The sequence below is a fragment of the Ylistrum balloti genome, unplaced genomic scaffold (assembly GCF_031769215.1).
Source record: "Ylistrum balloti isolate Yb309-2 unplaced genomic scaffold, AGI_CSIRO_Ybal_v1 Utg369802, whole genome shotgun sequence".
NCBI classification, from domain to species: domain Eukaryota; kingdom Metazoa; phylum Mollusca; class Bivalvia; order Pectinida; family Pectinidae; genus Ylistrum; species Ylistrum balloti.
The window spans coordinates 27,275-41,199 of NW_026781979.1; the positions used below are offsets into that span (position 1 = coordinate 27,275).

Genomic DNA, 13,925 nt, shown 5'->3' on the forward strand with positions numbered 1-13,925 from the left:
ATCAGAATTTTTTATTACTAGTATGTTGCAAAACAAATTAGTTTAAGACTTCAACATCATACCAGTTTTGTAACTGCATCAGATGACCAGTAGCAAATTTATAAAGCTATAATATACTGCTTCAGGATATAATGAAGATAAGTGAAAGTGCTTGAATGTAGAAAAAGTTTACCTAAGAAGTTGCTTTAAGTAATATGGATTGGTTCAAGAAGGTACAATCAAGCTTGGTAACTTATAACTTGATTGTGATCTTATTTGAGTATATAGTAACGACATGTAAATTGAAGAGAGATTTGGTTAACTATGGTTTATATCAATTAAATATATATAAAAACAGGTAATGAACCACCTGCTAGATGAAATGAGATGGTTATGAATGTAAGGTTGAAAAGCAAATTTTCACATAAATTTTCCTGATTGGGATGAAAAACAATCTAATGAAAATTTGAAAACTTCAATAAATGAATATGTATTAGTAATTTTTCTTCTGAATATAAATCCAATTGAGTTCAGACACAAATTATTTCAATTCCTATTTAATCACTGTTTCATGACTGTCCATTAACTATAATGTCATCATTTTTCAAATTAACCAAGATATTGTGAAGTTCAACACAGAAACCAGAGTCAACTGTCAACAACTTTACTAGGAACAACTAAGGAAAATGTTTCTACTCATAACCAATTATTACAAGACAACATTAGCTAACTGTGCTGTGAAGACCAAAGAAATTCTGGCGAAGACATGTTAAAGTTAATGTAACTATGAGAGTTGAAGTCAGACTGAATAATGACCTCGAATACGTTGACAAAGTTGCATTGTACAGGAGGTTGAAGGAGAACATAATAAGTTAACAGTTTCAGTTATCTGTCTGGCTCTTCTAATAAGACATAAATGTGGTAACATTCCAATTACAACTTTGATCATTACTAATAAAAACAGATGTACATATTGCAGAAAAATCATTTGTTATAGATAACTAAACTCAAAGTGTTTACATTAGATGTCATCAATTATTTAATCAATTCATGGAATAGAAGTGAAAAATCATTATTCAAGTAGGGACTATTATTGTTATTATATTGTGATAAATCTAGTCCTTACAGGGTGAGAATAGATTTCATGAAATCCAGTTGTGTACATATTACTTTTATTATGCTGCTCATGCATATAATAGAAATGGCACCTATAAATAGACCAAACATCTCTAGAACAATTTATATTTGTTAGCAATTAAGTTAGGATTATCTAACAGCTTTCCATGGTGTTGTGATAGTGAAAAACACATTTTATGCCCCATAGTGTTAGCCATGTCCAGCCGTCCGTCTTGTCCCAATCCAAATTAATTTTGTATTTAGAGAACCCCTCAACAGATCAGGATCATATTTACTCTATACATGTAGTATCATGATAAAGTTCTATACCTTGTATTAAAGTGGTTATTGGCCAAGATTAAAGGGTCAAAGGTCACATTTGATTTATTCTAAAAAAAAAAATCATCAACGATAACTACATTCACAGAGTGGGTCATTCTTGTCATTTCTTAGTGACATGTTCTGGTGTAATTTGTAAGGCCTGTTGAAATATTGTTCTGTTCATTATAGACATATGATACCAGTATGCAAGCAAAATTCATACTAGTCTAGTGTGTAAGCAATTCTCTCTATGTTTCTGTGTTTACCTTAATTTCAGTCAAGTTAATGTCATGGGGTCTGCTATTTAGTCCATTGTACACTTTTTCTTTTGAACCAACCTAAAATATTTAAAGACTAAATTTCACACTGAGCATTTCTTGGCTGATGAAATTAATGCACTACTAGAATGCTTGAAGAGTATCCTTGGGGCCTCAGCTCATATGAGGAATTAAGGAAAATCAGAAAATTCTTTTCTTAAATTGGAGCATCGCAGTGTACAGTTTATTTACCAGCCAATGTGCACGAAGTGTGTGACTCATAAGATGGCTGTGATATTTCAGTCTGTAAAGACTAGAGGTGAAGATAAAATATGTGTCGTTCAGTTCCTACTGGATGGTTTGTGTTTCTCTGAGATCACAGACCTTCCTGTGTTGTTATGTCATTGAGCAAGAGACAACTCCACTCTAATTGCTCTGGATAGCATGCAATGCTAATGGGCCTCCTGAAAAATGTTCAGTGAGCCAACACCCACTACATGAAATCTGCCTCAATTTGACCTTGGCATGAACACATGGTGATAAAATTAGCAAATAACCAAATCCTTTGAAATTTGAAGAAAACAAATGGTTTTGTTGGGGGAACAAAATTTTTTTAAACAGGATGCTCTTTTCAGCTACATATTTTTATATATTGTAATGTCATGTTGTGAGAAATACATACCAAAAGAAATTTATCTCAATTTTAAAATAAAGCAAAGGAAATATGCTATTTAGTCCTGGTGAAATATTAGTCAGCAGGTTCAATTTTGAAGGATTTTTTTTAATGTAATCTGGTGATATATTGAATTAACTGCTACACTTGCCATATGGAGAGTTAAACATTTTTGAAAATACTTATATTTCGTGTTTATATTTTCATTGTAAGTGAAGTTGGAGTTAAGAATTGTGAGGAAGATATGGTTCCAAATAATATGTATTTTGTAATTATCTCACTGATTCTTATACATGGGTGTTCAAAGAATGTTCGCTACCCTTTGGATGTCATGGTATATCGCATGCTTCTGTGAAGCAGGCAGAATGTAACTGGTGTGAAGATTAACTTAAAAATGTTAAAAGCTTATCACTACCCTAATGTGGGTCTGTTTTTGTTTTTTAAGTATTTATATTTATTACTTTAGTGCAGTAATTGCACAGTTTTGCACTATTTAGCACAATTATTGCAGTTTTCTATCAAAAGTTCAAATCATTATGTGCATACTGTAAAAACAATTTTAATAGACTTTTATTTTTCAATATTAATTCTAAATCACTATAATCATGATTGTGAATATATTACTTTCAAAATGCCTGAAGTTGGCATGATGTGGACAAGTATTTTCAATGTATATTTTACTTAAAAATTTATTTGAATTTGTTGATCTTAAAGGGTCAGTGATTTATCACAAGGTGGAATTGTATTACTACTTACCATGTACTTGGTAATATCGCCATAATTATTAATACTGATTATGAAATATGTGTTTTGTTACATTGAAACTGATCTTCACCTCGGGAAAAAAATTCTTCTGAAAAGATATACTTGGAAAATACTTTGTTTACATTTCATTTTCAGCTCACCGATAAGTCCTTAAGTATACATCCCATACCCCTCCTGTTTGGTATATACATTTGCATAATCATTAGAGGTCCAAGATTAATGTAACAGCAGTTTAATGCTGATTGTTTAGCAAATTTGCCATAATTTTCACTAACTTTTTCAACATCAAAACTGACTCTAAGTTTTTTGGAGACTTTTAATTCCTCCTCTTATTCGGTATATACAAGGACTGATTCCAGTGAGCTTGGCAATTATTCATTGTACTAGAAATATAAATTAATGGTGCAGTTGAACATGTAAGAGTTGATGAAACAGCTTGTATGACATTATGTCCTTGAGAATCAGATTGTACAACATATATTTTCAGATCTTTCACCCCTAAATATTCACATACAGGGCCATTTTCATTTTTTCACATTTTTTTGTTAGCATTTATGTGCGAATGTCTTTATGTAGTCCCAAAAATTTGTTTCATGCTTCTTATGATCTAAAACTGTTTGTAAAGCTGTCTCTTTTGAATTCAATTGTTATACATTGATTGTTATATTTATTAGCCCACTTGATGATGGTGCGCTATTCAAATTGCCCTTTGTCCATGGTCCGTCATCTGTCTGTTGTCCATCCCTTCATAAACAAATATTGTTATCGCTACTTTTTGAGACGTACAGGATGAATCTTTCAGATGATCAGAAAAACAAAATGGCTGATAGGTGGCCATCTTGGATTTTGACTTTGAAAACTTGTTATGTCTATTTATTGAGAAGTACAGAATGGATCTCTATCAAATTTCATACATAGGTTCCCCTTGGTCCCTTGTTGTGTCAGGATAATTTTGGGACTGATCAGAAAAACAAAATGGCAGACAGACAGCCATTTTGGATTTCACCATATAAAGTTTTTTATTGCCACTAGAGAAAATGGCTACCATCTTTGATTTGGCAGTTAAGGATTATTATTACTTCTGGAAAGGAATCTTCAAATTTCAAATAATTAAGAGCAAAAACAGAGAAGAGAAGAGAAAATAAGGGAAAAGATCCAACTTTTAAAGAACAAATAAAGACAAATGATGGTGGGTGCCAAGATCCCTCTGGGATCTCTTCTTGTTATGCATTATCTATTCATCATACAAGTATATCATTATAACAGTAACATATACCAGGTATCCTATACTGTTGCTCTTTTGGTTATATTTTTGGAACTATTTGGTAGCGGTTCCATATGAAAGAGCTAAGTAACTCTCACATCAAAATTAGTATTTATTGTTCACTTTGATCCAATGTGCCTTTAGAGATTTTATCTAAATTTAGTCTGGAGAGATGTTTGGAGAGGATATAGTTAGCAACCTATCACTTGGTTGATGTTAGTTGGTTGGGTAAGGCCTTTCTTGGGGCTCTGAAATACTGGGATCATATTATAAAAATTGTTTGTTCATATTTTCACTATCAACAATATGGGATATCATTTCTTTCAGTTTTCTACCCATCTCCTTTATCATCAAACATGTCAGATTGTTTTCCCTTTAGACATTTTCATTCAATATTAACATTTCCATATTTGTGTTCATTTCAATATAGTTATACATTAATCCACCCTGCAGTACTCTTGTTGAGGATGGGAATTTTAACCTGAATTGGTCTGTAGGATCCCAGTTTGGCCAAGGAGACTCTGTTGTGTTCAATACAGAACAAGCTCCTCTCCCAAATTCAGGAACAGGATTTTGTACGGGTAAATATTTCAAAAGCTTTTCCTGAAATACATATTGAGAGATATTGACTAAATTTGGTCTGGATCCAATCAGGACAGCAGCTTGGAGTCAATAAGAAAAATATTTGTTTGTACACTGTAATACCTATTCCTTTTTTCACACGTAGATACTTGAATGAAGAAATTGGAAATGAAAGGTATGAATTAAGTGACAGGTAGAGTTGAAGCATCGGGCCAAGGACAGTAACTATCATGATATTTTGGCCGATTTCCATTTATTTTTTGTTGTATAACTCTCCTAATATTTGTGTACAATTTGTCATGTAAATGCTACTTTAAATGCATTAGATAAATTGCTATTAGGCTTTAAATCTTCTTGATATGATGTAGCAGAAATTGTACTGTGTTAAAGGCGGTGTACATAGGGCCTATGCATAATGTATTAACCTGGCACACGATTGTCCCAACTACATGTACATATATTTCATCAATTTAATATAGTACAATGTATATGAGCATATCAGATTTTTTATTACTATTATTTGTTGACCGATGATTATAAGTGAATAAATCTTTATATTATGTAATTCCTGCTTCAGGCTTTTCATTGTGCATTCATTTTGTATCGTCATATATAACTGTTGTTTCTTTTAAGTAAAACAGTCAGCAAACCCCATTAGTAAGGGAAAATATTTAAATTAACATTGTCCAGTACTCTGAAGGGAACAAGTAAACAGAGACAGATTTGTCCAGTACTCTGAAGGGAACATGTAAACAATCAGAGACAGATTTGTCCAGTACTCTGAAGGGAACATGTAAACAATCAGAGACAGATTTGTCCAGTACTCTGAAGGGAACATGTAAACAATCAGAGACAGATTTGTCCAGTACTCCAAAGGAACAAGTAAACAGTCAGAGACAGATTTGTCCAGTACTCTGAAGGGAACATGTAAACAATCAGAGACAGATTTGTCCAGTACTCCAAAGGAACAAGTAAACAGTCAGAGACAGATTTGTCCAGTACTCTGAAGGGAACATGTAAACAATCAGAGACAGATTTGTCCAGTACTCCAAAGGGAACAAGTAAACAGTCAGAGACAGATTTGTCCAGTACTCTGAAGGGAACAAGTAAACAATCAGAGACAGATTTGTCCAGTACTCCAAAGGAACAAGTAAACAGTCAGACAGATTTGTCCAGTACTCTGAAGGGAACATGTAAACAATCAGAGACAGATTTGTCCAGTACTTCAAAGGGAACAAGTAAACAGTCAGAGACAGATTTGTCCAGTACTCCAAAGGAACAAGTAAACAGAGACAGATTTGTCCAGTACTCTGAAGGGAACATGTAAACAGTCAGAGACAGATTTGTCCAGTACTCCAAAGGAACAAGTAAACAGTCAGACAGATTTGTCCAGTACTCTGAAGGGAACATGTAAACAGTCAGAGACAGATTTGTCCAGTACTCTGAAGGGAACAAGTAAACAGTCAGAGACAGATTTGTCCAGTACTCTGAAGGGAACAAGTAAACAGTCAGAGACAGATTTGTCCAGTACTCCAAAGGGAACAAGTAAACAATCAGAGACAGATTTGTCCAGTACTCCAAAGGGAACATGTAAACAATCAGAGACAGATTTGTCCAGTACTCTGAAGGGAACAAGTAAACAATCAGAGACAGATTTGTCCAGTACTCTGAAGGGAACATGTAAACAGAGACAGATTTGTCCAGTACTCCAAAGGAACATGTAAACAGTCAGAGTCAGATTTGTCCAGTACTCTGAAGGGAACATGTAAACAATCAGAGACAGATTTGTCCAGAACTCCAAAGGAACATGTAAACAATCGGAGACAGATTTGTCCAGTACTCCGAAGGGAACATGTAAACAGTCAGAGACAGATTTGTCCAGTACTCCAAAGGAACATGTAAACAATCAGAGACAGATTTGTCCAGTACTCCAAAGGAACAAGTAAACAATCAGAGACAGATTTGTCCAGTACTCCAAAGGAACAAGTAAACAATCAGAGACAGATTTGTCCAGTACTCCAAAGGAACAAGTAAACAATCAGAGACAGATTTGTCCAGTACTCTGAAGGGAACAAGTAAACAGTCAGAGACAGATTTGTCCAGTACTCCAAAGGGAACAAGTAAACAGTCAGACAGATTTGTCCAGTACTCCAAAGGGAACAAGTAAACAATCAGAGACAGATTTGTCCAGTACTCCAAAGGGAACATGTAAACAATCAGAGACAGATTTGTCCAGTACTCTGAAGGGAACAAGTAAACAAAGAGACAGATTTGTAGTAACAGAGACAGATTTGTCCAGTACTCCAAAGGAACAGATGTAAACAGTCAGAGTCAGATTTGTCCAGTACTCTGAAGGGAACATGTAAACAATCAGAGACAGATTTGTCCAGAACTCCAAAGGAACATGTAAACAATCGGAGACAGATTTGTCCAGTACTCCGAAGGGAACATGTAAACAGTCAGAGACAGATTTGTCCAGTACTCCAAAGGAACAACTAAACAGTCAGACAGATTTGTCCAGTACTCCAAAGGAACAAGTAAACAATCAGAGACAGATTTGTCCAGTACTCCAAAGGAACATGTAAACAATCAGAGACAGATTTGTCCAGTACTCCAAAGGGAACAAGTAAACAATCAGAGACAGATTTGTCCAGTACTCCAAAGGAACATGTAAACAATCAGAGACAGATTTGTCCAGTACTCTGAAGGGAACATGTAAACAGTCAGAGACAGATTTGTCCAGTACTCCAAAGGAACAAGTAAACAGTCAGAGACAGATTTGTCCAGTACTCCAAAGGGAACAAGTAAACAATCAGAGACAGATTTGTCCAGTACTCTGAAGGGAACATGTAAACAGAGACAGATTTGTCCAGTACTCCAAAGGAACAAGTAAACAATCCGAGACAGATTTGTCCAGTACTCCAAAGGAACATGTAAACAATCAGAGACAGATTTGTCCAGTACTCCAAAGGAACAAGTAAACAATCAGAGACAGATTTGTCCAGTACTCCAAAGGAACAAGTAAACAATCAGAGACAGATTTGTCCAGTACTCCAAAGGAACAAGTAAACAATCAGAGACAGATTTGTCCAGTACTCCAAAGGAACATGTAAACAATCAGAGACAGATTTGTCCAGTACTCCAAAGGAACATGTAAACAATCAGAGACAGATTTGTCCAGTACTCCAAAGGAACAAGTAAACAATCAGAGACAGATTTGTCCAGTACTCCAAAGGAACAAGTAAACAATTTGTCCAGTACTCCAAAGGAACAATAAACAATCAGAGACAGATTTGTCCAGTACTCCAAAGGAACAAGTAAACAATCAGAGACAGATTTGTCCAGTACTCCAAAGGAACATGTAAACAATCAGAGACAGATTTGTCCAGTACTCCAAAGGAACATGTAAACAATCAGAGACAGATTTGTCCAGTACTCCAAAGGAACATGTAAACAATCAGAGACAGATTTGTCCAGTACTCCAAAGGAACATGTAAACAATCAGAGACAGATTTGTCCAGTACTCCAAAGGAACATGTAAACAATCAGAGACAGATTTGTCCAGTACTCCAAAGGAACAAGTAAACAATCAGAGACAGATTTGTCAAGTACTCCATAATAATATACAGAAATTTCAAGAACTCCAAAGGAAATGGAACATAGGAACAAGTAAACAATCAGAGGCAGATTTGTCCAGTACTCCAAAGGAACATGTAAACAATCAGAGACAGATTTGTCCAGTACTCCAAAGGAACAAGTAAACAGTCAGAGACAGATTTGTCCAGTACTCCAAAGGAACATGTAAACAATCAGAGACAGATTTGTCCAGTACTCCAAAGGAACAAGTAAACAATCAGAGACAGATTTGTCCAGTACTCCAAAGGAACATGTAAACAATCAGAGACAGATTTGTCCAGTACTCCAAAGGAACATGTAAACAATCAGAGACAGATTTGTCCAGTACTACGAAGGAAACATGTAAACAACCAGAGACAGATTTGTCCAGTACTCTGAAGGGAACATGTAAACAATCAGAGACAGATTTGTAATAATTAAAACAGTTTTTCAGGGAAATTCTGGAAAAACAGGAGCAAGAGGGTGGAATTTTCTTCCGTCAGGTGGATAGGGGGTGTTCATTTGTGGAACAAGTGATGCAAAATTCCACAATTAATGTTTTAACCCTTTAATCCCCGATAATGCATTATTGCATTATCAGGCCTTGGCCAAATAATGTATTAATGTATCATGGAAGTAGAAATAGTTTTTAGGTTTTTGGAAGTGATGCAATCCTGCTCTAACACTATCAGATTTTTGTCTGACATGTATGAAATGGTATTAGGAACAAAAATAAAGAAATTCAACCAGTTGAAAACATGAAAAATGAAGATAGTAAATAAGGTACTTGATTTTAAGTACTGTTTGTTTTTGAAGTGCTAAATCATTGAATTACAGAACATGAAATAATGAAAAAAATGACAATAAAAGTGTTCCATTGATTTGAAATTCTCACATTGATATTCATTTTACACTAAATGCATCATAAATGGTCATTGAAGGTTCTTTGAAAACACACTCATCAAGATTGAACAATATTTCAACTTTGTAGCAATATAATTTTTATTTCTGACCTATTGAACTTCAAATAAAAAATAAGCTACCTGGATTTAATCTCATTACATTTCAAAACTGAAAGAAAATACATAAATCCTTTGATCAGAAAGATATGTTTGATTTACTGAAAAATATATATAACATTGGATTGTGACAAGAAATGATTTCCCACAATACATGTGTTGTACCCCAATCTCTACCAAAGTTATTCCTTACTGTCACAATGCACTCTGGGAGAGATTGGCTGTATCTGGTCCAATGTTGATGACTTTTTCAAGTGAATTCTATGTGTATATTGCATATCCAGTTCACTGTCTGGCGATGTAATACTTATTGAGTGTGGTGGTATACTGTTATAAATTTTTATCATGTAGTAATTGTAAATAGCAACTGTGAGTGTCAGGATTCATAATTAGATGTTGATAACATTAAAACAGACTGAAAGAATCCCAGTTTCATAATTTTTTGAGGAAAGTTAACCCCCCCCCCCTCCAGACTCGCACAGATAAGTAATGTAGCTACATATCGGTATCAATTTACCAGGTAATTGGTCCACTAATATTTTGCTTTCTACAGTCGATAAACAAAAATTCCAATAACAATGTGTTTAGATATTTGTTTGCAGCAACATTTTATTATTCAATAACATTCACATGTACATAGTGTTGAGTTGTTCATCTAAAGTAAAAGGATCATAACTGAGTTTCCACTTAAAACCAAGGATTTCTGAAACTGCAAGTTCCAGAGTTCTTTCGTTCTTTCCACTGGCTTTAAGCCAGGCAACAAATTCGGAAGACCAGTTTGGATCAGTCTGCCAGTCATATTCATAAGATACCTCCACTGCCTGGATGAGGAGTTTCTCAAGCTTCCTAGCACGGGCCAGAAGCAAGATTGAGGTACTGGACAAAGGAAAGCCATATTGTAAAGATCTCAATTTTGTACACTTCATAGCCATGTTCACAAGAGAGGAAGGCAACCTCCTATCTCCCGTTTCATAATTTTCTAGTAGAGAGTTTGTGTATGTGAAATGTTCCAGGCAGTCCTTGTAGTTTTCAGTGAGGTGCTCCAGTACACCTTTGGTCACAATGTTAACAAGGTCATCTAATATCAATTTCCTTAACGGCATCATAGCAGGGAAGGAATCCTTGATTACCATAATATACCTTAAGATCATGTCAATTTGGAATGTTGGGCAGATGTTTAAAACTTTAGTCCAGAATCCTTCTTTAAGATGTTCTTGCTGCTGAAGAGGTATTTCCTCTTCTTGAACCAAAGTCACTTCCTCCAATTTATGCTGAGCCAAGACAAGGAGAATTTCATCGGTAATATTTTCCCTCCTTGTAACAAGACGTTTTAAGTGAGTAAAGTTCTTCAGAAAGTCCTGATAACCTTCATGTTCCCACAGTGACTCAGCATTTAGTTCTAGATTAGTAATCTTGTGTGCCAGACCTTGCTGTATAATGTTCAAGATAATATTGTTATCAGGAGATTCTGTCCAGTCAATCACAGGCTGACATATAGAAACACTATTCAATTGGTTACAATTTTGTAAGATACTACAAATACCATTTACCACACTTTTTCTCCAAACAAGACTTTCATCCACCTGTAATGGCACTTCCTGTCCTATATGAAAATATGTCAGATGAGAACAAAATTCACTCACTGCATGCATTATCTTAATTGCCATATGACTAAGTTTACTTCCAAAGATTAACTTGATAGATCTCATGTACTTTCCATATTGTTTTATGCAAAACAAGAACTTGGTACGCTTTTCTTTCAAAAAGTACATATTCTCGTCCATTTCATTGCCATATTCAACACACTTCCAAGCAGCCACAGCTCTGAAACATGAACACCACTGAGGGATAGCAATGATGACATTGAGCTTATCTTCCCATGACAAAAAGGAAAGCATATGTGTAACTACAACAGATGGAAGATTTGTTATTGCCAAACATTCTGTCAACCTGTCTGTTGCTGCCATCTCTGATGGTTTTACATCCATTTCTATCCTTAGTCTCATCAAACCTGTAAACCAATGTACAAATATATTAGACAAATTATCACACATAACAGAAAACAGTTTATTAGTTTCCTCTTCCATCCAAATTATGCATTAACAGATGGGGTACATGTCCTTATGGACAACAATGGTTGGAATGTGTATCTATATTCATTTCGTTTCTAGAGATGCTATTTTTCACTTTGATGTCCCTTAACTAATGAACTGATACTACCCTATATGATAAATGGGTGGTCATGTAATGCAGTGTTATCGCACTCGCCTTTCACCTAGCTGTCTGGGGTTTCATTCCCGGAATGGATGTGAAAAGGTATGGGGTCACCTGCCCGACCATGTGGGTATTCCCAGGGTACTCTGGTTTCCTCCCACAGTAAGACCCCCACATGCTTCCATCTGGGCCATCAAGAGTGATTAATATAAGCTTAAAGCTTGTTAAGCAATTGTTATGAAATAAAAGATTATTTATAACATAAATTAAATATACATGTACAAGCTTAAAACAAGTAGAAACAGTTTAAATATAAAAGGCAGAGGAGGGCAGTTCATCAATTTGTGGAAGAGATTACCCACATTTTCCCTCAACAGCAAATCTTACATGGATCATTGAGCAATCTGTATGCGAGTCTGGATTCCTATACTTGTAGATTTTTTATGGAACTCATAGAATTTTTTTTAAATACTTAAATTTAACATTGAGGGAAGCATTGTTTTCAGTGATAAAGTAGGAGGACTCACAAAAATATATAACATTTACATTGTAGCATGATGTATCGGTTTTCCATTGGCGTGAATACAATTCAATTAAACTCGTGAACACTTTTCATCATACAAATATAATACATATATATATAAAGTGGTGAACTGTATTTTACTTGTGTTTTCAATCTAGACACTGGCGCCTGAGATGACACTAGCAGCTGAGCAAGTAACCAATACCACATGCTCATATTGGGTCTCTTTGTTATAACTATGTACTTCGCACATGTAAATCGATTAATTACGGTGATTTTTTCCTATTACCTTTGTTACATGCAATGTATACGATACCTGGTGCTTTTTCCCCATAGTTCAACCACAGGGGCTATCAAGCTTAACGTAACTGACATAGGCGGATCTTTCACCCATCTTGAGTAACAAACCGGATGTGTCTACGTCAAGCTAAGTAGACCTTTGATTATCATGTAATATATTATATGGGAAAGGGTAGTATACAATACAGTGCAGACGTATATTAGTATATATAGTAAAAAAATGGCTTCACTTATTTGTCTGCGTAAATTTGAAATTTAGTATAGGTGTTTGTTTAAGGCAACATCAATGGTGTACCTAAAGACGGCAAAGTCAATGAAATGCAGATTACAACTGAAATCGCATCAGAAAGCATAATTAAGGTAGAACACTTCAGTATTGTTATGTTCAAAGACATTGAAATTATGTTTAATTAAACTGCATATTTCGAAAAATTAACTTATAATTCTGATCCGATGATTGTTTTATTCTTAAGTGTCTTTGAAAGCTCTTACGAATTGGTCATTAATATATACTCTGTTTATCATTCTCGACCCTCATCGGCTGTCCAGACTGACAGAGTGAAACGAAGGGCAGTAATTCTGGGAGATCAGAATATTTTTATTAGCAGTTACTGTTGGAGGTTTACAAGAAAATATAAAATATCAACATTTCTTTTATCATTAAAGCAGGTGCATCTCAAGGTTCAATCTTAGGTTCCCTTTTCTACTTGGTATATGTTAATGATATAGTGAACGGCATTAATTGTAATTCAACATATTGGATGAAAATCCTACAGTCGCTATCAATACTATCAAAAATGATCATTCAAGAATACATACCTGGGCAAATAGGAGCCTAAAATTTAATCAAGACAGGATCGTTACACTGGGAAATTAATATCCTATATCTATTAACAATATTAAATTATCTAATGTAAAATCCCATTAACATCTAGGTGTGTGGCTTTCAGATGATGAACTTTTAGGTGCCAATATGTGGATTTTAACCAGACAGGGAATAGGAATACAGAAACGTAAAAGCTTCTGTAATTTCCTCTCAAGTAGAGAATTAGTTGTGCTACCTTGGCATTTTGAGTACGGACACATCACAAATCTACAAGACACTTAAGGACTAAATTTTACCCTTAGAGCAGGACAGGAACATAGGGCCTTGAGAGCTGGTCCTAACTTTTGAAAACTGAGAACAACCAGACATATGTCTAGTGAGGATATATGAGCAGCACTCGAGCCTAAGGTGAATAAACAAAATCTTTATACTGTATCGTCCCCCTCCCCGCTCCATTCCCCTTCTACAGTA

At 35.0% G+C, this 13,925-nt stretch overlaps 2 protein-coding genes across 4 annotated transcripts; one reads left to right on the forward strand and one right to left on the reverse strand.

Annotated features, from left to right (window-relative positions):
• Positions 1 to 1,958: 1,958 nt before the first annotated feature.
• LOC132544562 (uncharacterized) lies at positions 1,959 to 6,681 on the forward strand. The gene is made up of 4 exons (XM_060208180.1): positions 1,959 to 2,031; positions 4,873 to 4,956; positions 5,923 to 6,239; positions 6,289 to 6,681. Exons 1-4 carry the CDS (start codon positions 1,959 to 1,961, stop codon positions 6,679 to 6,681), a joined length of 867 nt encoding a protein of 288 aa, XP_060064163.1.
• A 3,489-nt stretch (positions 6,682 to 10,170) lies between these two features.
• Positions 10,171 to 12,703, reverse strand: LOC132544600 (uncharacterized). 3 transcript variants are annotated; one of them, XM_060208217.1, is made up of 2 exons: positions 12,618 to 12,703; positions 10,171 to 11,602 (listed from the first exon to the last, which is right to left on the reverse strand). In XM_060208217.1, exon 2 carries the CDS (start codon positions 11,595 to 11,597, stop codon positions 10,218 to 10,220), a length of 1,380 nt encoding a protein of 459 aa, XP_060064200.1. In that variant the 5' UTR covers positions 11,598 to 11,602; positions 12,618 to 12,703; the 3' UTR covers positions 10,171 to 10,217. The 3 variants fall into 3 exon arrangements, with proteins under 3 accessions (XP_060064200.1, XP_060064202.1, XP_060064201.1); XM_060208219.1 differs by having other exon boundaries at positions 12,645 to 12,696; XM_060208218.1 differs by lacking the exon at positions 12,618 to 12,703 and adding an exon at positions 11,860 to 11,915.
• Between the last annotated feature and the right edge of the window lie 1,222 nt (positions 12,704 to 13,925).